Source organism: Rhipicephalus microplus, chromosome 6, assembly GCF_043290135.1.
Source record: "Rhipicephalus microplus isolate Deutch F79 chromosome 6, USDA_Rmic, whole genome shotgun sequence".
Classification (NCBI taxonomy): Eukaryota; Metazoa; Arthropoda; class Arachnida; order Ixodida; family Ixodidae; genus Rhipicephalus; species Rhipicephalus microplus.
In genome coordinates, this window is record NC_134705.1 from 158,384,723 (window position 1) to 158,412,196 (window position 27,474).

Consider the following 27,474-nt stretch of genomic DNA (forward strand, 5'->3'; position numbering starts at 1 on the left):
TCGCTTCAAACGTTACCGCCATGCTTTTTCTCCGTCGCGTTCGTCTACTCGCATTGTCCACCGTCTGTACACCCTTCTCCGCAGGACGGCCGGTGGAACCGCAGCCTCCGGAAAAGATTTCCGCGGAGCCGTCCGTCGTTTGTATGCACGCCTAGGTCGTGTAGGCCATGTAGTGCAAGCACAAGAAAGCCAGCACACCTCGGCCTCCAAACACGCTGATGCTCAAAACCAGTAGATAAGTGGCGGTTCGAGCAACGACACTTGAAGTGGCTCGTTACCTTCCATTTGCACATTGTGAGTCTCAGCTAGCACCTTCTTGCCAATAGGTAGAAACTGTCTGCTTGAACCTCCTGAGACGTTTATCGCCCAGTGCTGTACAAAAGAGAGGCCGCACGTTGGTCAGATGAGCATATTGACGCCTCCCGCGAAAGAGTTAACGTCGAAGGAACTTTCTGTTTGAAAATGGCCCCGTCAAATCTGGTGGCATGCCTGGCGCTTGCAACTATGGCAGCTGGTGGCTTTCTACCGGGTCGTCAGGAACCTGTTGACCTCGTTAGGGTAAGTTCCACGCAACATTTCTTAAATAGATTTTTGTATGAATGTAATAAAGAGGCAGACAGTGAACTGGAAGTAATAGAAAATTCTACAATATATGGTTTTCCTCCTCTTACATGCCATCGTTTCCCTACTTCGAACTATTCCACGCAAAAATATTCTTAGATTGATATTCTGAGGCCATACTGCCATTCGTATTTTGAAACGTGTACATCACCACAAGCTAGAAACGAACGGGGAACATTTATTGAAGTAGTAAACCTTTGTCCGAACTCGGAATGTGGCACGGACCTGGTTCTTGGTGGCGAAGCAAAGCCGGGTTCGTTGCTTCGCGAGGGGAATCACCACTGTCTTCGTGACTTTTTCCTGGAAGAAGGCACTTTCGCCGCGGTACCTTTTACAAATAGATCTTTACGTACAAAACTATTTACAATGCAGATTTGACAGCAAAAGTCTGATCTGCAGTGGGACCTAAGCTGGTCGTGCCGGCAAGCTCTCCTAGCAGCAACAAGCTTCAGCGTCTTTTCCCGGGCGCTCCTTTTATCCCTGTGGTCACGTTGCCCGTAGCCCACGTTGACACCGGACAGGCACTTTCATGGCAAGGGCAGAATAGGCAGAGGAAGCTGCAGGGCGCCGTTAGCCGGGAATGCGTCAGGCGAACGAGGAAATGGTTGCCATGCTGAGTCGGTTACGTTTATCGGGAAGACGCGTTACCAAAAAGAAAGGGGGTGCGAGATGTCACGCCGTGCGGGACCTTACCGAATCAGCTTGGTCAGGTGGATACAAACGTTTCATTGCAGTCTTTCGTCATGGTAGGTTTTCAAGAAGTAATGACAGCCTGCGCAAAAAAAAGAAGGGCACAAAAAACAGTGAAGTGCGCGACGCAAGTGCTGTGACGATAGTTATAGCGCTATAACGATCGTCATGTCATACCAACTAGCCCAAGCTGCCACACTGCAAGTGCTGTATACAACGACTGAAAGTTTAAAGAAGGAAACGTAGGATCTGTAAACACAAAAGAAGACACTGAAAAATCTTATCGGTCCCGACTAACCGTCTAATCCCGTGTGCTGCCGATAGATAACCTCAGCATCTGTGAGGGCGATGAGGGGCTGGCCCATGCACCAGTCTTTTGCTTTCATTATTGTTTCAAATGCTTCAAGAATTCAAAGCGTGTGCTGCTCCTTTTGCCTCATCAACGTGGTTTCGTTTAGGTTTTAGGTGTCTCTAAAATGTTTTAATGTAATCTTTTCTGTGTATATACGCTACATTTTTCTCATTAATGTTTCAGTTGTTAGATGGCACTTTTGTCGTGCATTTTCTTGTTTTTTGAGTTATTTTTTTTTCGCTTACTGACATTTGTCATGAACATGTGTTTCAAAAAGCCCACTTTTCTACATTATTTCAAGAACTCATTGAGACTGTACTTCAAGGCCACCGCAATCACTGCTTTTCGACAGTTGTGTCATCACCTTTTAGGCTCAACACAAATGATGCCACTAAGGATGAATGCTCTAGCGTGCATTAGTGATTTTCTTAAGGGTCTCATGCTTTGTTTGCCGTTTCCTCAACTACATTGCACGAGAGTACTGCTCCCGCAGACTGCCGGGGATACTTTGCAGCATCGCACGACACATGCTTAGCACTCTGACGTTGGAAAAAAATACTCAGTGGCGTACGCAAACTGGCCCTGTCTTCGTGGATCATGTGTCCAATTCATTCTACGAAAAACGACGAAAAATGAAATAAATGAAGTTGTTCAATATTAACTTTATTTTGCTCATTTACACTCACGCATACTTGTTGTTTGCTGTAGAAAAACAACTGAATCATCTAGAGACTGGGTGGGACAGGAGGATTGGATGAAAGGTGTAGTTTAGTCAGGAAAATGAAATAAGCAACAGGGTGTTGGATTACGTTGCATTAAAAACAGGGTGTTGGATTAAGTTTGCTAGTCCCACACCAGCTAATATGTCTTAATTGCTTACGTAAACCGTGACAATATTTATTGAGTCTCATGCTTTGAGTTGAGACATATTCTAAGCCCTGACCAAAGCTTCAGCATGGCATTGCCACGAAAACACGGTTGGCTTTCCCAAGGGCCACGAGCCTGAACAAATCTTTGTAAACGAGTGTGGCTGTACGTATTATGTGTACATAGGTGCCTAAATAATGATCATAACGCAGCACCTCCACATTTTTTCGCCGTAATAAAAAGCAAGTAAATGAGAGCATGGCTGTCAGCAAATTAGTCACAATTCAGCTCAACGTCATTATCCTATTCTACTGGCCGCCAAAGCCTGCTCCATGCTCCAATAACGAAAATGTCTCGCACTACAAACAAATGCCCATTGTATGTGTCATTCTTACCACTTAGAAACATACTTATAGGTTGGTAGAAGCCACGTGATCAAAGGGGCCCTGCTTTGTTGTTTAGGCAGGGTCCGAAATCCTTGCTGATCGATTGGGAGGCTCCTCAGAACACGCGAGGCAAACAATATAACGCAACGTGACTAGTGGCATAGAACATACTCGCAATTCTCAGTTAGCTGGAGAATAATCCCGCTTCCCTGTGCAAATGACGACTTAAACACAAACGGTCACGTCATAAAACCAGTCCGCAGCCAATGGCTCATTTGATGATGATCGGCGTAGTGACGGCGACTGCAGCGGGAGGCCGCCACGCGTCCTTGCGAGCTCTTGCTATTAAACTGGAAGATAGGGCACACGCGCGAAGGCAAGAAAAGTGCTCAAAGCCATGACGCGCGCTGACGAAGGGGCGCATCTGCTTGCACCTTCGCCCTCTCCCTCTCTCTCCATCCGCGTAGCTTTCTCCATGCTCACTTGTACGAAAGGAGAGATAAAGCGCTTAAACCATGCGTCTAGTCCCTATAACTCCACTCGTGCTTGAGAAGTTATAAGAACTTATGCGACCATCGATTCGTGAGGAAATAAGCTTTTTTTTATTAAACCATTCAACGTTCACTTCAAACGATTCACGGCCCTTTTAGGCTTCTCGCGTAGGCCGACGTCACCAGCCGACGTCACTATCTTGAAGGCAACGATAACCCTGCCTTCAAAGCTTGCCTTTCTGATTAATTTTCTGCTGAACGGACGGAAGCAAACAACCACTCATGTACGGCACGTTCTGTACCCGCCTCAGCATCACAGTCTCTCTGGCCTCCTTATCTGCTTCTCGAGCACCCTGTAATCAACGCTGTCTCGCTGACTGCAGCACTTCTTTTTGTATGGGGCCGATGGCCGGTCACAAAATGTAGTGCTGAATACCTTTTGAATAGAATGTTTTTGTACACACTTCTGGTCTTTTCCGGCAGAGCTGTTGCACTAAAAGCTCGCCATGTGTCGTAGATAACGAATTATAATCAACATTCACCAGCCCACGCTCAATCACTGGCCAAGCGCTTTGCACAAATAGTTAACAAGACAAGCTGAAATTTGGTCAAGAAAAATTTTGGTTAGGGTGAGCAGGTTCGTGGTCAACGATTTTGTGGTGCGGTGCTCCGACACACAGAGACAGGGGCATAGTAGACACGACAGGCGCTGACTAACAACTGATTTTTATTGCGCTCTTAATTGCAAGTATACGCGCAATAATCACTCAAAGTTTACTGCGACAATCACGTTTTGCCACAACAATGCTGCATGCATGCGCCACGTGACTGTCTCCGCAGCTAAACCAGCTATGCAGATTGTTTTTACTGCTAACTGTCAATTCTGGTAAAACGTGACTCTCACAGTGAATTTAGAACGATCGTGGCACACATACTTGCACTGGTAAGGAGGAGAAAGGAAAACAAAAGAGAAGGCAGGGAAGTTAACCAGGTACATGTACGTTGGCAGCCCTTCTCTGGGGAAATGGAAAAGAGGGGTATAAGGATGAGAGGAAGAGCAGATAGATGGAAAATAGACGAGAAAATGAATAGTAAATTGGATGACGCGTGTGCAGCGGAGGTACTATGCAAAAGTCAAAGGCATTCACGTAGACCCGTAGTCCCCGGAAAGCACAAGGGGGCTTTGACTGGCGAAGGCAATAAAATATATGTCGTAGGTGAGCACCCCCCCTCGTGCCTGCAATAAGTGTCCGTCCATGTGTTTCATAGCGCCGTACCCCAAAATGTATGACAAGCTGAAAGGGGTGTCCTCTAAGAGCGATGCATTGTATAATACTTTATAGCAGGGGATGAGAAATAGAGGTTAGAAGCTAAACGCCTAGCAAACACAAAACAAGCTAGGTTTTCATTGGGTATGTTTTGACCTAGCCTTACTTATTGCAAGCTACGCTAGTTTTCTTAATTATAAATTATGAAAATATCTCAACGAGACTAATTCTCAGCTTATGAATAAATGTAATTCGTTGAAGAACATCTAACTGGTCAAGAATAACGGCACTTACTGGGGTCTCACGTCTTAAAATCTCTGTAACTAGGCGGGATGCCGCACTAGTTGGCCCTATAAATTACGACCACCCTGGGGTTCTTTAACGTACATCTCAATTGCAAGTCAATGGACCTCAAGCATTTTGTTTCCATTTTATGTTTTGTTTCCCTTGGCACTTTCAATCTCTCCACATCGGAAGAAAAGACAGTGGGAAACGCACAACTCTAGGTGGATATCGAATACGTTTTTGCCCCATATCACTAGAGCTCGCTCTTTAAAACGGCGAATCATCTAATATGGATGAAAGAATTTCCTCCAGCACTACTGCTAGTTTTCAGGGAATATATCTACATGAAAGGAAACTGTCACATTTTTCGGCATATATATTTTTGCAAGGATGTCCTGGCAATGTAACAAACATTAGCGATAGATACATGACCTCAAACAGCCGTTCTAAGCATCGTTCAGACAGCGATGAGACCATACAAAGCAGCTTGTGACATAATCATGATATGAATGCCCCGTCCTACGTAAATTACATGCCACAGTGATGGTGCGCTCGAAGCCGTTTCTCTAGCTTCATATACCGAAAGTTATGCGCTAAATTTTTGTATGAAGAATGTAAACGACACGCACTAACGTGAAAGCTATGGCAGATGATGTTACGCATGATATGGCTTACGTGCCGCGCTTTTGATGCACTGGAGGCAGTTTCGCTAGCTTGATATATGGCGAAATTTGAATTGCAAGACGCTACTTTATGACAACCGTAAGCGGCAGGTTGCAACATAAAATCATGACATCCATGTCGTCTGTAGTGCATGATTTGCATGTCCCACTGATGGCGCACTGGAGGCCGTTTCTATAGCTTCACATACCACACTTAGCATGTCGATACATTTCTGCATGACGAACATAAACAGGTGCTGACATTAAAATCATAATTCCGTTATGTATACACGGCAATATTTACATGCCGCCCTAATGGTGCGCTCATAGCCGTTTCGCTACTTTGATGTGTAACAATGTTGATATAGCGCGACTTTATTGCATCACGATGATAAATTACAGGTCGTAAGGTGAAAATCATAAAACATATATTGTACATCAAGATTTACACTACAAAATCTTCAATTCCTCATAATCATTTCGTTCACTAGATACATACCGAAAGTGCTATGACGTGACATTATAGTATGATGAACGTAAATAAAAGGTCCTAGCATGCGTACCCTAATCATATTGTCATGTACGAATGGCTTTTGTGACACTTCCTCGGTGAACTTCCAGCTGTTTTGTTGGCTGCATACATGTGGGAATTGGTGGGCATGGTATGAGTTCTTGACGAACATATGTGACAGGACAGGCATTGAAGCCACGAGATTTTTCGTTTAAATAGCGGGGGGTAGAGCAGATTTTCGAATGTACATACATGTATGAAAAACACGGGATAATGAAAGCATTCGCCGTGTCATGCAGTGAACTGCAAGTCATGACGAACGCCTTCATTTGCCTGCAAGAGTGGAGAATGCGATGTATGCAGCTCCTCGCACACTGCTTTTCATTACATCGATTCGCACAGTGCGTGATACCTTCAGGATTTCGGTGTGTGCTATGTTTTAAAAGCTAAAACGCAGTTAGCCATGGAGTTTACGTTTGAGCGCATCATGCTAATTAAAGTTCCAACACAAGGTGCATTCTAATTTGTTCTCTCCTTTCTCACCTTCAGGTGGTACAAGCGTTCCCACGAGTCGTGAACGTCTACACTTCTACCAACGACACCGTTATGCTGTGCACAACTGCCACTCGTTCATACATGGATCTTGAGCAGAAGAAGGCCAGCTATGTCTGGAAACTGAAAGGGCACGGTAGAACTGCCAAGTGAGCTTCTTCTCATTGATGTCTATGACCGCAATCTCTGGGTCTGAATAACCAGCATTTTTTTAAACAAAAGCCACCGCCGTTGAGTGAAGTTTATTCTCGCAAAAGCACGTCATGTCTTCTTATGTAATTCTTAAAAGAGAAAATAAGATGAAAGTGAGCCCCGTAACTGTCTGCATCAGAGTATGACACCTCGAGAGTAGCTCACGAGGGATGGGGGTAAGGAGAGATTAAAAGGAATGGATTAAATGTTTAGAGATAGAGAGGGGGAAGGAGAGAGCGTGGTGCAAGAACAGCGACACCCAGAACCAATGAGAAGATAGGAAAGATGCGAGGACGGGGCACCACTCAGCGAGAGCTCTTGTGAGCGGCAGGAGATGGCTTAAGGCGAGCCAGTCGGCCAGAGCTGCGCTGTCGTCGGAGATTGCGGGGGCACAACCGGTCGGCACGAAATCCAGAAAGCGAGTCCAAGCACGTCAAGTATATACGCGATAACATTTAAGCTAACAGGAATTATGTCACAACGTCATGTTCGTGAAAGCACGGCTTTACAGGTGATTGATTGCGTTCTACGTGTGTATATAGTCTAACTAATCTAGCGGCTTTCAGTGATGTTAGTTTTCCTGACGGAGGGCACCAGATGCCGAGCTCACGTGATCAGGGGATTTCAACATGAAATAGGCCTCCATTATTTCTAGTGTCCTTTGCAGCGTGAACGCTATGGCCTCAATGAGGCCGCCTTTAACTTCCTTGACAACCATAATATTATACTGTCGGATTAGCCTCGACAAATTGCCTGAAATGATTTCCTTTCGTGAATACCACGTTTTGACATTCCATTCAACTTCAATGTTTCGGGTGTATCATCAATGTGCTTTTCCGAAAATTGACGGTTGAAAGTTTGCGCACGTTTTTTCCTGTCCTGTTCTGTTTTCCGTAAGTCGTTTGTGCATTTGGCTCAGCGCAACCACACTACAATGCCGTACCAACTAGATCATACATACATACATACATACATACATACATACATACATATATATATATATATATATATATATATATATATATATATATATATTTATATATAGGCAAAAAAGGGGCGACGAAACTTTCGTGGAAGCGTCTTTACTAAACGTTTTCAGCTGGTGGACCAGCCTTCGTCAGAGTAATGTGACAACAGTTCATACATGGCTTTAAAAGCTCCTTTCAATAACAGGTCAGCGCCATCTGCTCTGGTTAGCATTACGATGCGCCACATAAAATGTCAAGTACTTCAGAAAAAAAGAAAAAAAGACAAAAATACGAAAACCAGAAGGGTACATACATACTAAAGACATAGTTGAAGATTCCCTTACTTGTAGAGTGACGTGATACTATGCTTATACGTAGTTAAGAGATGTAGATGTGTAATGACATTGCTTGGCAGCATAAGAACAATCTTAGTGATATGTGAACGTATAATGGAAGCCACTGTGAAATGATTGAAGATAATGAAAAATAAAAATAAAAAGGGCAGACATAGAAGGCATGATTTAGGTGGTACAATTTGAAACCAGTGCATCATCGCTCTTAATCTATGGAAAGACAGGTCAGTTTTCCTTTGTTTTCGTTGATTCCAGCTGAAACAGTGTTAAATTTATGAATGAGATATTATTCGCGCAGTTCACGATCATGGCTGGTGCGGAATCCCGATTCTAGTATCGTGACTTTGAGGTTACTAAATGAGTGGCCGGGCATGTTCACATGCTTTGATAATGGAAGGTTTGGTTGGGTTTTAGCATGCGATCTGTGATTGTTGAAACGTATTCTGAATGGGGTTTCAGTGTGGCCTATGTATTGCATATGGCAGGTGCCACATTCAAGAAAATACACTACATTGGATGAATCACAATTAAAGCTTCCCCTAATTGTGAAAATGAATTCGTTAGATGTGCTGGTGGCTGTTAATGACGGTTCTATGTGAGGACAAACTTTACAACGGGGTTTGTTGCAGCGGCTACAACCAGTACGGTTAGTAGTAGCAATTTTAGATGACGTCAGGATGTCACCTATGTTTTTTGAGCGCCTATACACTACTCGAGGGGGTTCAGGAAAGACCGCTTTTAGTCTGTCGCTTTGGGTGAGGATGTTGTAATGGTTACGCAGTATACCTTGAACTTTGGGGATGGACGCTGAGTGTGTTAGTACTAAATCGGCTGACTGAAGCCCGTTGCTTTTTATGCTACCTTTTAAACAGTCCATTCGATCGCGTCCTCTGGCTCGGTGTATCGCGTCGTCAATAATTTTTTCTGGATATTTTCGCTTAAGAAGCTTCTTTTTCAGATCATGGCAGCAAGAATTGAAATCTTGATCTTCAGAGCATATGCGCCTAAAGCGCTGTGCCTGGCTATATGGAATTCCAGTCTTCCAATGGCGCACGTGGCTACTTTCAAAATGAAGAAACTGCTGATTATCGGTTGGCTTTTTAAAAAGCTTCGTAATTAGGCGTCCATGGGAAATGGTAATCCTGACGTCGAGAAAGGCTACAGACAAGGGTGAGTAAGTATGGGAGAATGTTATAGCGGGATGTACCTGGTTGAATTTCGCTATAAAGTTTAGAAGTTCTGTTTCACCATGTGTCCAAATAAAAAATATGTCATCGATGTAGCGTTTGAAATGCTCAGGCTTTAGTGGCACACTCTTAAGAAACGAGTCTTCGAGCACTCCCATGAAGATGTTTGCGTATGTAGGGCCTATCTTTGTACCCATCGATGTTCCACTGATCTGTACGTAATGAGAGCCATTGAATTCGAAGTTATTCAACTCGAGAATGAGCTTCAGCAGTGTTTCGAGAGTTGACGTGTCAATTAGCTTGTCAGATTTCGAGTGGTCATATGAATCTAAAACAGCCTGTATACCGTCCTTGTGGGGTATGTTAGTGTAGAGGGAGGTGACGTCCATCGTCACCAGAAGCGAACCATCAGGCACTGTTAGGTGTGATATACCATTAAGAAAATCGTTGGTATCCTTAACAAAGGAAGCGAATGTGGGAGGAAGAAATTTTATCAAACTCTCAGTGTAACGAGATATGTTTTCTGTTACTGTTCGAATGCCCGAAACAGCCCCCAATCTCCCCGAAACAGAATTCAAAATCAAGAGACAGAGTGTCAACCTACGTTCGGAACTCCAAGTCTCCGAACAATCCAGCCGCAAGTAGCCAGTGACTACAGGACTTCTCTGGTAATCACAATTTAGGTACTGCTTCTGCATGTTTTCTTAAGTGCCGGAAGGTGACTGAAAAACGCATTCGCGCGGAACAGCATGTTGCGTGCCTCAGGGAATATGTAAATGCTTCTAAAATTCCCAAAGGTCTTAGGCTTTATGTGAACCCTGCTACCTCTGAACTGTCAAATGCAAATAAGCTTAGGTGGCGGGATGTGCTGACCAATGCTTCACTTGAGCTTATTCGCATTATCATAAATCACTATGAAACGTCAATTGATAAGCTTCTGAAAGAAGAAACTACTCTATCCAGGCAACTCGTTCCTCACGAAGCACATTTGCTGAATGTACATGAGGAAAGAAAGCTAAACGCCTTAGGCAAAATAAAAGCTCGGAAACTATTGCGGGACGATGTTCCAGCAGCACCCTACATGAAAAAAATGAGGAGTTCGCCAATTGCTTTAATCAGAACACCTGAAACATTGCCGGAGATAAGCCAACAAGACGCCAATATAGTCAACCTTTCTGACGTTACCATCCTCCCTGCAGAGGAAAGGGTTCTTTCAAAAGGCCTGAACTTCTGTCCAACTTCTGGCGGGTTTGATGAATTTCAGTTGATGAAGGATATAGATAATTTCGCTCGTAATCTCAGGCTAAAAGAGTATTTTCACGACCATGCTAGCAACAAGGGAGCTCGCCCGGCTGTACCGTCCGCGACACAATGGACGCCCGCCTCGCAAAGGGATAAATGCCTAGACCTTTACATCAAAGCTGTCTCGCGTGATGTGCTCAACGCTTACAAAACGCGTAGCCCGTTCCAAAAAAACCTTTCTGCCAGTGAATTTGACGCTCTTAAAAGTTTAAATGCACGTGATGATATTATCATAAAACCAGCAGACAAGGGCGGCTTGATTGTGATAATGGGCAAAGAAAGTTACATAAAAGAAGCCGTACGACAGTTATCTGACACTGCTTTTTACAAACAACTTCCCGCTGATCCTACCACTGACTTTCTTGTCATCATAAAAGACACCATTAAGGCATTAGTAAAAAAGAAAAGGGTTGACGATAAGACAGCACGCAGCCTCATTCCGCTTAGCCCTGTTGCCGGAAGATTTTACCTGCTCCCAAAGATACACAAGTCAGGAAATCCAGACCGTCCCATTGTTTCGGGCATTCGAACAGTAACAGAAAACATATCTCGTTACACTGAGAGTTTGATAAAATTTCTTCCTCCCACATTCGCTTCCTTTGTTAAGGATACCAACGATTTTCTTAATGGTATATCACACCTAACAGTGCCTGATGGTTCGCTTCTGGTGACGATGGACGTCACCTCCCTCTACACTAACATACCCCACAAGGACGGTATACAGGCTGTTTTAGATTCATATGACCACTCGAAATCTGACAAGCTAATTGACACGTCAACTCTCGAAACACTGCTGAAGCTCATTCTCGAGTTGAATAACTTCGAATTCAATGGCTCTCATTACGTACAGATCAGTGGAACATCGATGGGTACAAAGATAGGCCCTACATACGCAAACATCTTCATGGGAGTGCTCGAAGACTCGTTTCTTAAGAGTGTGCCACTAAAGCCTGAGCATTTCAAACGCTACATCGATGACATATTTTTTATTTGGACACATGGTGAAACAGAACTTCTAAACTTTATAGCGAAATTCAACCAGGTACATCCCGCTATAACATTCTCCCATACTTACTCACCCTTGTCTGTAGCCTTTCTCGACGTCAGGATTACCATTTCCCATGGACGCCTAATTACGAAGCTTTTTAAAAAGCCAACCGATAATCAGCAGTTTCTTCATTTTGAAAGTAGCCACGTGCGCCATTGGAAGACTGGAATTCCATATAGCCAGGCACAGCGCTTTAGGCGCATATGCTCTGAAGATCAAGATTTCAATTCTTGCTGCCATGATCTGAAAAAGAAGCTTCTTAAGCGAAAATATCCAGAAAAAATTATTGACGACGCGATACACCGAGCCAGAGGACGCGATCGAATGGACTGTTTAAAAGGTAGCATAAAAAGCAACGGGCTTCAGTCAGCCAATTTAGTACTAACACACTCAGCGTCCATCCCCAAAGTTCAAGGTATACTGCGTAACCATTACAACATCCTCACCCAAAGCGACAGACTAAAAGCGGTCTTTCCTGAACCCCCTCGAGTAGTGTATAGGCGCTCAAAAAATATAGGTGACATCCTGACGTCATCTAAAATTGCTACTACTAACCGTACTGGTTGTAGCCGCTGCAACAAACCCCGTTGTAAAGTTTGTCCTCACATAGAACCGTCATTAACAGCCACCAGCACATCTAACGAATTCATTTTCACAATTAGGGGAAGCTTTAATTGTGATTCATTCAATGTAGTGTATTTACTTGAATGTGGCACCTGCCATATGCAATACATAGGCCACACTGAAACCCCATTCAGAATACGTTTCAACAATCACAGATCGCATGCTAAAACCCAACCAAACCTTCCATTATCAAAGCATGTGAACATGCCCGGCCACTCATTTAGTAACCTCAAAGTCACGATACTAGAATCGGGATTCCGCACCAGCCATGATCGTGAACTGCGCGAATCATATCTCATTCATAAATTTAACACTGTTTCAGCTGGAATCAACGAAAACAAAGGAAAACTGACCTGTCTTTCCATAGATTAAGAGCGATGATGCACTGGTTTCAAATTGTACCACCTAAATCATGCCTTCTATGTCTGCCCTTTTTATTTTTATTTTTCATTATCTTCAATCATTTCACAGTGGCTTCCATTATACGTTCACATATCACTAAGATTGTTCTTATGCTGCCAAGCAATGTCATTACACATCTACATCTCTTAACTACGTATAAGCATAGTATCACGTCACTCTACAAGTAAGGGAATCTTCAACTATGTCTTTAGTATGTATGTACCCTTCTGGTTTTCGTATTTTTGTCTTTTTTTCTTTTTTTCTGAAGTACTTGACATTTTATGATGCGCATTGTAATGCTAACCAGAGCAGATGGCGCTGACCTGTTATTGAAAGGAGCTTTTAAAGCCATGTATGAACTGTTGTCACATTACTCTGACGAAGGCTGGTCCACCAGCTGAAAACGTTTAGTAAAGACGCTTCCACGAAAGTTTCGTCGCCCCTTTTTTGCCTACAATACGTCGGGTCCAGCGTGAATGACGTTCAAAGAACCTGGTATATATATATATATATATATATATATATACCAGGTTCTATATATATATATACCATGTCACAGTCACCATTTCCGAAGGACAACTTGCTACGAAGCTGTTCCGCAAGCCTACTGACCGACATCAACTCCTGCATTTTCAGAGTAGCCACCCCCGGCATTGCAAAACAGGAATTCCCTATAGCCAGGCTCACCGCTTTAAACGGTTGTGCTCTGACCGTACGGATTTCATTGAAAATTGTAATAGGCTCAAAAGTTCTCTAGTAAAAAGAAAATACCCGGAAAAACTAATAGACGATGCCATAACTCGAGCTGACCAACTCAACCGCACCGAGATTCTGAAAGGAAAGGACGGGAACGATAGCTCTGCTCAAACTAACCTTGTTCTGACATTTTCATCATCAGCTCCTAAGGTATCTGCTATATTGAAACGGCACCACAACATCTTAACCGAAAGTGATAATCTCAAAAAAATTTTTTCTGTTCCGCCTCGTGTTGTTTACCGACGGTCAAAAAACCTTCACGACATGTTAACGTCATCTAAAATTGGTACCCGTAAAGAGAGTGGCTGTGCACCTTGTAACAAACCACGGTGCAAAGTGTGTGTGCACATGCAAACCACGCAAAACGCCGCGAGCACGTCTTCGGACTTTAAATTAAAGATTCGTGGTAGCTTCGACTGCGACACTTATAATGCCGTATACATGTTGGAATGTAGTGCCTGTTTGAAACAATATATTGGTCATACTGAAACTCCATTCAGAATACGCTTTAATAACCACAAATCCCATGTAAATATATTCCCTCATCTACCGCTATCACGACACGTTCGCATGCCGGGCCACTCTTTCGATCAAATGAAAGCGACCATTCTTGAATCTGGTTTCCGCTCAAACCATGATCGTGAACTCCGGGAATCATACCTGATATTCAAGTTCAATACTGTAGCAGATGGTATCAATGAGGATGCAGGCACATTGACGTGTCTTCCTTCCACGTAAGCTTATTGGTCAACAATATAACAAGTGTACGCTAGTCTGCTTCTTTATCAGAGAGTGCGCTGTGCTGATAATGTATACAGAAACAGCGATTCTTATATATATATAATAGAATTATTTATCATCGGCAACGCGTATATTTTACACGCGAACCATTATTGTAAGAAAAGAGCTTGGACATCCGTAATGTCGCGATGCACACGTGTATCCCGCAAAGCCGTATCAGCTGCCAATGACTTACAAATGGTGACATCACACAGTGCTGTATAGATATATATTTTTGATCACTGAAAACCGTTTTTGTACTGATACAGATGAGCCTTGTTCGTTACACAAGAGCATGTGTGTTTTTTTGGGGGGGTCTCGAATATTGACATATATAAGCGCGCGAATTTTATGCCCTGTATTCCCAGACGAAGACCGGTCCCACGGTCGAAACGTCGGACTAAACTGTGCTGAAACGTTCGTTGTGTGTGAATTACTCCTTTTTCTATACTATCAGAGCCTGCGTGATACTTCCTATAATCCCTTATATATATATATATATATATATATATATATATATATATATATATATATATATATATATATATATATATATATATATATATACACATTAACCGGAAAGCAAGCATCTGGTGTGCTACCTTACACTGAAAAAGGGGAGACAGCAAATTAAGGAAGAGGCAAGGCAATGAGCGAGAGGGAGGGAAGCTAAAACACACACTTACGAGAACGTCACAATCGCTCAAAGAGGCGGGTCGCTCACAGAAACTTCAAGAGGGGGCCTTCATCGCTTTTAGGAGTGAAACTTGATTTTTGCGGAATTTCAAAATAGATTGTTCAGACAGCGGCTGGTGGTCGAGGCGTGCAAGCACTACTGACAGTGACTGTTTGCGACATCTGTACCGAGGGTACTGACACAAAATGTGTTCCATGGTTTCGCCAGCACCGCAATGGTCTCGAGCAGCACTATCTGCCCATTCGATGCGGCAAGCAAAGGCGTTCGTATAAGACACCCCAAAACCACATGCGGCGGAAGCACGAGTTGGCAATATCAACAGCTGGCGATAATCGGCTGTCATTGTAAATGATAATCGCTGTTCTTTGGATATGTTGCACCTCGCAGAAATAAGTGAGCACCAAGGAGGTTTAAATACCTTCTTGGCGGTCTGCACACGACTTTGAAACGCTGGTCATTCACCACTGCTGCGAGAGACCTAATTCTATTCTATGGAGCAGTCACTTTCTCGTTAGAAAGGCTAATCTGGTTACCGTCGAAGTGTGTGCTCTCGTGGCTTCTTTCTTGATCTACTCCTTTTACTTCCTGCAGCATCTCCTCACGTGTGGAATAACAAAGAGGACGTAGTCTAGTTAGCATCTCTGATTCTTCTTTTTGTTTGTTTGTGTGTGGGGGGGGGGTGCATGCGTAACCCGTGCACCTACAATTGAGCATTATTAACGTTTTGCATCTGCATTTCTCGTCCTCCCAACTACGTCGCGATAACGTGGATGTCGATAAGCCCGTCAAAGTTACTTTGCATTCAGTGCATGTAAGCTGCCTGGGACGCGCCTGTAACGTTTTTCGTGTTGTGTTTTTGCTCACCGCATTCGTCAAGACAATTATGAACAATTGAATTATTATTCGCTGTTCCAAATACAAAGGCCGAAGTTGAAAAGACCGTAGCAGTAAGCAATTGAGCAGGTCATGCAGTCAATCTTGGTCTGTCATACTCGCGATGTACTTGATTGAGAGACATCCTTACAAGCACAGGTACTTGTTTCACTAGAATCGTTAACGTGCTTTTAAAATTGCAGTGTTAAAACCTGTTTCTGAATATTTCAGAAGAAACCTTACTGTCAATTGGCAAGAAGGAGATTCCCCTGACCACCCCACCTACTATATCGACAATGGTAAGCTCACACTGGCCGTAAAATCTATCTACAGCTGTCAACATCATTGTGTTAGTGTGGACGTTTCACCATGAGATGTGTAGAAGTGTACAAGGGGATGCTCCTTTTATAGCGTGATATTGCGCTTTGTAGTCGTGCAAAAACGTTCTCCTTTTGAGCGGGGAGGATGGTAATATTCAGTTCTGAAGTGCTGAACATATTGCGCGAAGTGAAATATAAGTGTTCATTTTTTCTCCAGGTGACACGCAACATCGCTATCAGTTGCTTATCTGTGCATGTCCATGCTAGAAAGATATCGCCTCTTGCCTAGACATGTGCAGATCACTGTCTGTGTCTACCTTCCTTTCTGCTGCTTTGTGCCCTTTTTGTATCAGTTGTTAGCCGGCGTTTGTGGCTGTTGTCTTCTCTCTTGCGTACGTGCATCCAGGCTCGGTCTCTATCAAATTAACCTTTGCGTGGCAGACCAGGGACAAGATAAGCGATAATATTAGTGAAAGACGAGTAAAAAAAATCACACAATCTCTCACTAAAGGGAACCATGTGGGTGGGCGAAGCAGCGCTGGTGTGTTCAATTGTGTTTCCATTTGTTGTTCCCATTTGTATTTTTCCGCGTATGCTTCATTTGTGTGCGGATAGTTTTGTATATGTTGTGTATCGCTTATATTATTTCTCCTGCCGTGTGTGTGCCGCAAAGTGAATGTCCAGCGCTGCTTCGCGTCCTCACATAGCCCCCTTCAGTGGGCGATGGTGTAATTATTAGGTTTTTATTGTTAGAACAAAAAAGTTGTTAGTACATGTTGCTGTTGCGTCTTTACTTTAGAGGCCGTCGCCAACGTGGACATCAAAAGTACCATTTTTAAGGAGAGTGCAACGGGAGTGAGCGCTACACCGCATTACATGCTAGCGCCGAGCTGTGGCGAAGAGAGAAAAACGGGAGAGGAGAAACGAAGCGTATGCAGTGATCACGCCACTTTCTCCACCCTGCCTTCTCGCACTCACGCGAGGAGAGAGGGAAGAGTTGGGGCATGCGCTGTGGGGGAGAGGACGGTCGCCGAGGGACTGACACTGCCCCAAGCAAAAGCTGCTTCGCATATAAAATAGGAGCCTTGCAGCCGCCTCGCGTAGATGGTTGGGCAAATGCATATTGTCTTTATAAAGAATTGTTTGCTTCAATTTACGGCTGAAATTTGGCTGCCTGAAAGACAGCAATGCAAACGAAACATTATCCACTCATATCACAGGAGGACAATAACAACAAGAGAGAAGGCAGGGAGGTTAACCAGGCGCATGCCCGATTTGCTACCCTACGCTGGGGGAACGGGAAGGGGGCATCAAGATGAGAGAGGGAGAGGAAAGATAAGAGAAAGAGAGAGAGAAAAAAGGATTGTCAGTCAATGTTCTGACGCGTACGCAGCGATATCTATGGCGTGAATGGTTATGATCGAGCGAAGCAGTGTGCATCAGACCATGAATTATAGCCTTCTCTTTTGTCATGGGTTATTGCTCTCGTAAGCATTTATAAGTTGTTTCTTTTGATTGATGGGTGGCTGCGTGTCAGTGTTTGTACGGTGTTGTGGCCTTTTATTTTGTTTGTTCTGCTTAACAGCCTTCTCAAAACTTTTTTCTTGTTCACAGATGTTTTCGTTCGTTCGCATTCACGAGTGCTACGTCGTCTTTAGACTTTAGCAGCCAGATAAAGATTGTGAGGTGTTGAGGTGCTTCGCCCCTAAAAGGACATAATGGTCACGTCGTTATCTATAGGTCACACTCGGTTATCTATCGACTGGCATTCTAACAGGGACGCCTACGTGAACTCTCTATAATTATTCGTTAGACACCACTCATTGATGTTAATAACGAATTTTCTTTCTTAAAATTTTCACTTCCTAGCCATGGCGCAGAAATCGGCCTATATTACGTATTATATGCCTTGTGACATGAAGTCGCAATACCTGGCCCCGCCGCGGTGGTGTAGTGGCTAAGGTACTCGGCTGCTGACCCGCAGGTCGCGGGTTCGATTCCCGGCTGCGGCGGCTGCATTTCCGATGGAGGCGGAAATGTTGTAGGCCCGTGTGCTCAGATTTGGGTGCACGTTAAAGAACCCAAAGAACCCCAGGTGGTCGAAATTTCCGGAGCCCTCCACTACGGCGTCTCTCATAATCATATGGTGGTTTTGGGACGATAAACCCCACAAATCAATCAATCAGCAATACCTGTTATTTTATTGTCTTGGAGACCTTGATAACCGGTATGTCTGCTTGCATTTCAGATCCGACGCACCATCACGTTGGTCATTGCCTCTACACCGACTACGACACATGTTTGGTGCTGAAAATGTTTGTCCTTGACTATGATCGTAAGCTGACTTTCTACAGAGCCCTACCTGCAGTGCTTGATTAATCATATATCAATTCTTCCGATTATTTTTTTCGATGTATCGGTAAATCTTTTTATGTACTGTTATTGGGGAGTTTTCAAATGACGTACGCCAATCTTATCCGTTGTGCCCGTCGCTGTGCATGCGTCATAACACTATAACTACCGCTATCATTCGCAGTGTGCCCGCAAAAAAAAAAATGAAAGAGCGTACGGCCCGCAATGCCCACAAAGCCGATTTTTGGTGACTCGAGCGTGCGTACGCGTTTGCGAAGAACAAACACTATTAGAAAACTCATATTGTACCCACCACACCCACAACATCCTCCAACTTAGAGTACGCTATCCTAAAACTACTTATTATAGCACTGTAGAGCGTGGTAAGACTTCGATTTATAGCATGGTTTCTAAAAGGGGGTTCCGTAGAACCTAGTGGTTCCACAGGCCCTTCTTCGGGGATCCTCAAGTCATTGATACGTTTTCACTGGATACGCACTAAGAAAGGCGCGATCTGCACAACAAATTTCACCTGCTGTTTGTAGCCAGTCCGACTCTGAAAACGAGCCGCGTACTTATGTTATGACGCAGAATCTCGGAGGTCTTATTTTATCCACTTTCACATTTCTCCTGCTTGGAGCCTGCAGCCATAAATGAGACATTGACCATGCTACAATCACTTTCAAGAGCATATACTTGTGAACAGGCATTCCTGACACTAGCCTATCTGAAAAACGAGCTCACGAGTTGGCTGAATCTAGCAGCCGACATGCGGCTGGTCCTGTGTATTAATGGGTCTCGCATTGATTTTTTTTGTACAAGAAATATGAGTTCAGTCGTACATTAGTAAATATTTTATTAAATCTCCTCCCTTTGCAATCATTGGTGAACGTATCGCGAACCGAATGAAAACTGTTTTCATGAAAGGGGGTAGAAGGTAGATAGAGCTTAGCTGGTTTCCCTGCAACCAACAGACCAACATGCTTGAGAATCCCAGATCTACAAAGAACACTTCAATTCACTCGAGCTCCATATGAGGAGGCTTGGCTGTAACTGAAAACTTTAAGATAGTATAACCAACCAGCGCTCAAAAAGTACTTGCGACGCTAGTGACCCCGTAATGCCGTGTAAACAGTAAGTACTCTTGAGCTTCGAGCTATTAGCAGTTCTTCCTAAAGTAATGAATGTGCGAGCGCACCAGAGCACACTAACCATTCGTGTTAAACGCTCTCTTTTAATATGAGCAATCATTTGAATTAGGTTTTCTTTTCCTGCATAAAACTAACACAGGGAAGCCTGCAAGTTGCTAGCATAATCAGGGAGGGGGGTACTCAAGAATATGGAATTGAAAAATTACACCTAACGTGAAGATTTACTTTGTTCGCATTTTTACCAGAAGAGCTTTCGCTTTTAAATGCAAATAATAATATTACGTGTGGCTATGCGTGGAGTTGTTTGATAAAGGCCATTTTGCACTTGTGTTTATATGGCCCGCTTCGGTGTCGGTCCCGAGCGAAAGGTCCTTCCAGACAGGAGCAACCTGTACTTAACTATGCCGTTTCACAGCATTTGTTTCGTTTTTTTTTAGTAATGCCTGTCTCACCACATTTCACAGCGTCTTCCGGAACTCACGTGTGCATTTTTGTTTTCATTTTTTTTCTTCTTTCAGAGTGCATGCTGTGGGTAAAGCCCGAAGTCGTTGATGAAATCCCTCGACACTGCCGTCAAAACTACAAACGGTACTGTCACGTCAGACACGCGACGTACAACCGAGAACTGTGTGAGGACAACCAATAAAGACGAAAAATGCCGTCCAAGCTGAACTTAAGTGTGCCTGCAAGTATATTACGGTCGTTATTGACGAGCATTTTATACAGGCCTAACTGCCGTGACGTCTGCCTTGTTCTCTTCGTCCCCATTCACTCGCACACTAAAGTCTTTTTTTGGTTATTATTTCTGGGCGGTGCAGACATAAAAAAAGAACGTCATAACAGCCATTGTGAGTAAAGTAAACAAAAATAAGGTAACTTTTAAGCTTCGCTCAAGGAGCAAAATAATTTTTTTTCGCGTGTTAGTAGAGTCCAGTTTTGCAAACCCGAAAACACCACTTTTAGCGCGATATAACATTTTATAAGCGAGAAAACGTGCGAAAAAGAAAACTACGGGCGGAGGCGCCATTTTGAGATTCCTGCACCAAACACTGTAAAGTAGAAAATTTTGAAGCCCTCTACTGGGTCCTGCGTGGCTTCTGATCAACGAAATTGAAGCACATTGTAATCTGTGGTTGCGGTAGGCTTAGCCTAAGAAGTTTCAGAAAATTTCGTCGAACCAATGTCCAGAAAATACACAGAACACATTGTGGAATTTTTCTCGCCCTGTACGGAAATTGCGGCGCAAAATTTAAAAATTAAACTTCAACCTTGATTTTCTTTCCTAACTACGAACTTGTGAAAATGATACGACATAAGAGTTCAGTTTACCAATCTCAAACAAGTCATTGTTTTTCTTTGGTGTCCCTCTAAGGATTGAACGTTATTGCGATATCATATCATTGCGTACTTCAAAAACTTTGTGCGTGCTCTTTATTGTATAATGTTACCCGAGAAGTTTAAATCGTAGTTTCGATAAAGTTTAATGTGGCCTGGGTCAGTAAAGCTTTCGCATGGGGCTGCATTTTCTGTAACAAGTAGCATGCTCTAAACGACGAGCTATTCAGCGCGTGAAATGTTTTTGACTTTGCTATGCACCCACTAGGTGGCCTTGTGGGTATACGCGCAGTAATATGTGTGTGTTTTCTATCGGTTGGCTGGCTTGAAACCATGAAGTCAGTATGACAAGCACATGTTCTGACGCCCGATGGCAATGTGCGCTTGTACCGGGCAATATTAAGGCGATATAAAATGTGGTATTGCAAAGCCTGCATGCAGGGTGCGTGTGTTTGCAAAGTAGAGCATGAGAGTTATTTTCGAGGCGTTTCTAAGCCTACAAAGATGGACGCACGAAAGCTTAAGCCATCGTCGTTTCACTCCGTTTCTAAGCCGAGAAAGTTATGTTCACTGCATTTCCGAGAAGACGAGTGGCTGCGTGGTAGAACAGCTGCTTGCTTTTTTCCCATCTCACAATGAAGAATGCTTGCCACTCAAACGGCCTCGGCTCGATCCTCACTCGTACCCGGAAATTTTTATTATTTATGATTAATTATTATCACTCTCGATTTTCCGTCATAGACCAGGTGATTGTCTTTCACTCGCAACCAAGAACGCCTACGCCAACATCGACGGCGGAATTTCCGCGAAACCAGCTCTTCAACATTATGACTTTTATACCTTATACAAGCTTGCGCACTCTTATTGAACACTGCACAGAGCGATCTACATGCGACTGCAGAACTACGCTCTCTGGATAGCTTCATTTTTTGAGGCTATAGTTTATGCAAGTAGGCTTGTTGTCATTGCTATATCTCCTTGGCCTCAGCCGACGAAAACGTATGAAACCTGAAACAAACAAAAAAGAAACACTCCCCTCCGTACCTTTGTGCGTGTAAACCTTTTGACAGGAAAGTGTTCCTTTCTGAACATTGCTAATCACCTACTGTAGTTGGGAGAGTTTGAGTCTGTTGTGTCTTTCACCATTTTTTCACCAATCAATACGTTTTCACAGCGTTTTACTATCTATCTATCTATCTATCTATCTATCTATCTATCTATCTATCTATCTATCTATCTATCTTTCTATCTATCTATCTATCTATCTATCTATCTATCTATCTATCTATCTATCTATTTAGCCGCCTACGTGAGGACGCTAAGCCGAAGAGGACATAAGTGTACGACAAACGCGACTATGTGGTTCCATGGAAATATTTCGGCAAATCCCACGTGCCTTAGGAATCGACGTTAGGCGAAGCATACGGAAGAAAGGTGCAATCTTTTTGAGGAACCTTCATGAAATGACCCTAAGTTTACGTACGAATGTTGCATGCAGAGAAATAAGTTGGAGACTTGCAGATGTTTATACAACCAGTTGTTTGCACTTGCGCAAGAATACCAACAAGAACATAAGCTTCAGCCACACCAAAAGCGACAAGCTGGAATGAAGGGATGGAGCTTCGAGGATGGTAGGCCTGGACACTGCTACATCAATCAACTTCAACGCACGTATACTTGGCTACAATTCACGTTAACCCGACGTGATAGCTGTACCACAGCCCTTAGGAGTACATATATAATGTTTATTAAATTGAATAGCCAGCACTGAAACAAGAATTGACGTTCCACGAAAATTAGGGCCTATTAGAAAAGTAGTTCCGAGACCTGGCCTAGCTCTTTGGTAGAATACTGGACAGCCACGCGGAATGCTTGAATTTGATTCCAGCTGGAACCCTGACATTTATTCCTTGCATTCGTCGAACAAACGTTATCCATATCTGGTTGTTAACGCTCAGGCGTTAAAATTACCCATGTGTGTTCTCATCGTTTCTGGGTAGATACTAAGTGTCAATCACCTCCGGCACATACCCGCATACCAGTGGCACATACCCGCCGCAAACAGGTATGTGCCACTATCTGGCGAGTAGTGTTTGACGACGTGCACAAGAGGATTGTGACATTAATGATGTCTTGAAAGAAGACGAAGAAGTGTGTTTTTAATAGGAGCTACTTCTGCTAACTCCGGCGTATTTCAGTTGTAATTTAAGTCTGTTGATCAGTTTTCGCTGCTCCCTTGGAGGGGATGGGTGTAGACCACCCCGGGCGCCTGCCGGCACCAGCGGCGTCAGCGGCGGCCGCCTCCAGGAAGCGGATGGGACAAGTGAGTGACAGCGACAGTGAAGATACTCATGCTTACTATCTCAGCAGTGAGGACTTCTCAGATGACGGTTTCCAACCTGTTCTGAGCCGCAAAGCGAAGAGGAGGAACATGAGGACATCCTCATCCTCAACTACTCAAACTGTAAGTGAAGCGCCAAAATCAAACACTTATACCATCCTGTTTCTGCCTGCACTTCCTACCGTCAGCATGAAACGCCTTAACAGACAGTCTGTGTCGAGGTCTCTGGAAACGCTCGTGCCAAATGAAATCACGGACATAAGAGTGAACGCCAGAAAGAATTACTGGCTGTGGACGTTTTGCACGCAAGTGTGTTGGGCGTTCTGCGCAGTATAACTGACTTGGACGGCAACCAGGTGCGCTCTCATGTTCTCTTGGGTTGTGATGTAGTAACCAGCGTGATCTACGACATAGATGTGTCTATTTCCAATAATGACTTACAATTTCTTGTCAAGTCAACAACTGATACTCAAATTGTTGATGTCACCCGGCTAGGCAAGTCTCGCTGTGTGAAGATTGCGTTTAAGAGCACATCACTCCCCTCTCATGTGAAGGTGGGGTACTTCAGACATGCTGTGCAGCCTTTCACTACAAAGCCTCTCCAGTGCCGTAAATGCATGAAACTTGGACATGTGAGCAGCGTCTGCGAGAATTCGGTGGTATGCCACCGCTGCACCGAGCACAATGAAGCGGATAAGTGCGTCGCAACTGTCAAGAAATGCTCTAATTGCAAAGGACCCCATGAAGCCACATCGAAGGACTGCCCGCGGATTCAGAAGGAAATTGCCATCTTGAAGGAGATGGCCCGCGATCACTCATCTCATCTAGAAGCCGCAGCTAAAGTTAGAAGGCATCGTTCACGTCGACGTCGGTCTTCGAGGACACCCGCTACCTCCTCGACACGTTTGCCTGATCCCTCATCAGTACCACCTCGTTTGCCTCCCAGACCACATGCCGTGGAAAAGGCTGTAAAGGACAAAGCCAGTGAGCATACGCTAACTGCGACAGAGTGGCCTGCACTTCAAAAGGAAGCAGCATCAAGCGAACCGAAGGAGTTTCATGACGGCCAGTCCGCGATCCCGGTTCGAGATCTTTCCAACCAAGACAGGCAAGTGACTGCAATCGTGCAACCATTAATTGCCGCGATTCGCACGCTACTGAGCAGCATACAATCTCCGCCTGCTAAGAGTGCACTGCAAATACTGGATGCACTGAATCCAGTTCTTGCTAACTTCGTATAAGCACAATGGCTCAACAAAATCTCATCTTCCGCACTGAAGTTAAAAGTGCGTCGATTTTTAAGTGGAATGCCAGAGGCATGAAGTCCCGTATCTCGGACTTTCGCCAATTTGTTCGGGCCAATCAATTCCCTATACTTATCATATGTGAACCAAACGTATCAACGCCCTATAGATTGTCCGGTTATGAAGCTTTTTGTTCAGTCGCTTGCGCAGAACGAAGCAAAGTAATTGTTTACATTCGCACAAACTTGACTTATCTTTCGCACCCAATAAGTTCAAATGACGACAATCAGTACGTGTGTCTTCGTGTAAAGAAGGATGCAGTTTCGTTCACGCTTATTGGTGGATATATCTCTCCGTCATTGCGATTTGACTGCGACAGATTAAAAGACATCCTAATGAGGACCGATAGGCCTTGGATCATCACCGGTGACTTCAACGCCCATCACATGCTTTGGGGGAGCATTAGGATGAATGCCAGGGGCCAGAACATTATTACATTTGCTTCCGATTACGACCTTTCCACCATGAATGATGGTACCCCCCCATATCTGCGGGGTCTCACGTATGGCAGTTGCCTGGACCTGACTTTGGTGTCACGGTGCTTCTCTCACAAAGTTAAATGGTTTTGCGATATTGAGACTCATGGGAGTGATCACATACCCACCTACGTGACGATCGATGGTATCATAAAAAATTTCTCTTCCGGTGTTGTAATTGGCACTGACTGGTCAATGTTTACATCGCGTGTTCAGGACGCTTGCCAAGAAGGCCTCGCCTGCAGCCTGGAAAACACCATATCGGAAGCTATGCAAGCGTGCAAATGTAAATTACCATTTTCGTCTAAAATAACACAGTTTGACATCGAACTGGAAAGATTACGAGCTATACGAAGGCGTGCAGAACGACGATACAGACGCACAAGATCAATTTACGATCTGAGGGAAGCAAGGCGGCTCCAGAAAAAGATTCAACGACGCATTTACAAACTGGAGAGCGAACGCTGGAGAGCATTCTGCGAATCTCTAGACCCTCATAAACCGCTGTCATATATCTGGAGAACAGTTCGTGGTCTTCGCTCCTCTCCACAACAACGGCACCCTTTTAAAGCTTTCGCACTCCATCAGGGAAAAACAGAACTCGAGGTGGCTGAAGAATTTTGCACGAGAGTTGCCGGGAATATTATGAACGAGAGCATAGACGCCGTGATCGTTCCTAAGACGCGATTACCAGAAATTGACATTCCATTCACCATAGAAGAACTGGAAGGTGCGTTAGTCGCTTCTAAGCGCATGTCATCACCAGGTCCTGATGGTATTACTTACAGTGCGTTGGGACATTTTGGACAAAAAGCCAGAAAAGAACTTTTAACATGCTTCAACAACTCCTGGCTCAGCAGCAATGTTCCCCGAGAATGGAAAATAAGTCGACTAATACCACTTTTTAAATCGGGAAAATCACCATTGGACTTGAAAGCGTATCGCCCTATTGCCCTCGCAAGCTGCCTCGGCAAAGTGGTGGAAACAATGGTTCTATTTCGTCTCGAGTGCTACTTGGAACGATACACCAAATACGCTTCTTGCATGGCAGGCTTTCATCGGGGCCGCTCCTCCATCGACTGTGTCCTTGACTTATCGACATTTGTTCAACAAGAAAAAAGTCGCAAGTGCATATCAGTGGCACTCTTTCTTGACGTGAAGGGTGCCACTGATGATGACTGCATGGCAGGCTTTCGTCAGGGCCGCTCCTCCATTGACTATGTCCTTGATCTATCGACATTTGTTCAACAAGAAAAAAGTCGCAAGTGCATATCAGTGGCACTCTTTCTTGACGTGAAGGGTGCATATGATAATGTAGCTCACGATGCCATCCTCGCTTCTCTCGCAGCAACGGGCATTGGTGGACGAATGTTTCAATGGATAGAAGATTATATAACTGGCAGGGGTTTCTTTGTGCAAACATATGAGGGTACAACTGCTGTACATTACACCTACTGCGGAGTACCTCAGGAAGGTGTTTTAAGCCCCACATTGTTCAACGTTGCCCTCATTGGTCTGGTGAAGGTTCTGCCAAAGTCGGTGTGCCTATCCAAATACGCCAATGACATTTGCCTCTGGAGTGCTGCAGTTACTCGCCCTCAGGTGCGTGCACGAATACAGCGGGCAGCAACCCTCACAACATCCTACCTTCGGAAACAAGGACTAAATATATCAACTGTGAAGTGCGCGTTGATGGCGTTTACGCGCAAACCAATGACGCCATACCCTGTTTGCATCAAGTGGCAGAGTGTCAAATATGCAGGGACGCATCGTTTCCTGGGCATAATAATCGACAGAAGCCTTTCGTGGAGCCCACATTGTGCTTACTTGAAGAAGAGACTGCTATCTATTGTGCATATAATGAAATTCATGAGCGGGAAAGCATGGGGAACTTCTGTGGCCTCTATGCTACAGCTGTACAGGGCCTTATTTCTGGGTCTATTGCGCTACAGCTTGCCGGTACTGACTAACACTTGCAAATCCAATACTCATTCATTGGAGAAATTGCAGGGTCAGGCACTGCGTATCTGCCTAGAAGTGCCCGGATGCGCTTCTACTTATGCCACAATCATGCTTGCCGAAGACCATCCGGTCAGGACATATAGAGTTGTGGATTGCCTCAGAGCGCACATTCGACATGCTAGCCGTGTCCCTGACCACCAGTTGGCCCTTCTACCCTCCGGAAGACCACGTGCGACATTTTCAGACGTCATAGCCAAGCACCTAAACAGCATTCGATCAGGATATACGCCAGCTGTGAGAATGGCATGTCCTTTGTGGTGCCTCGACCAGCCGCAAGTACGTCAAGAAATTCCGGGAATAAAAAAA

General features: G+C 44.3%; 1 protein-coding gene across 1 annotated transcript; it reads left to right on the top strand.

Moving 5' to 3' along the window:
- Positions 1–316: 316 nt before the first annotated feature.
- On the top strand, positions 317–20,362 carry LOC119167947 (uncharacterized). Its single transcript, XM_037419411.2, has 5 exons — positions 317–558; positions 6,683–6,834; positions 16,099–16,166; positions 18,436–18,522; positions 20,209–20,362. Exons 1-5 carry the CDS (start codon positions 463–465, stop codon positions 20,334–20,336), a joined length of 531 nt encoding a protein of 176 aa, XP_037275308.2. The 5' UTR covers positions 317–462; the 3' UTR covers positions 20,337–20,362.
- Positions 20,363–27,474: the final 7,112 nt, after the last annotated feature.

Bases quoted from the DNA above. Each gene is read 5' to 3' on its own strand.
- LOC119167947 (XM_037419411.2), top strand. From the start codon at position 463: ATGGCCCCGTCAAATCTGGTGGCATGCCTGGCGCTTGCAACTATGGCA. The intron at 16,167-18,435 runs GTAAGCTCACAC...CTTGCATTTCAG, and splicing joins CACCTACTATATCGACAATG to ATCCGACGCACCATCACGTT. The intron at 18,523-20,208 runs GTAAGCTGACTT...TTCTTCTTTCAG, and splicing joins GTTTGTCCTTGACTATGATC to AGTGCATGCTGTGGGTAAAG.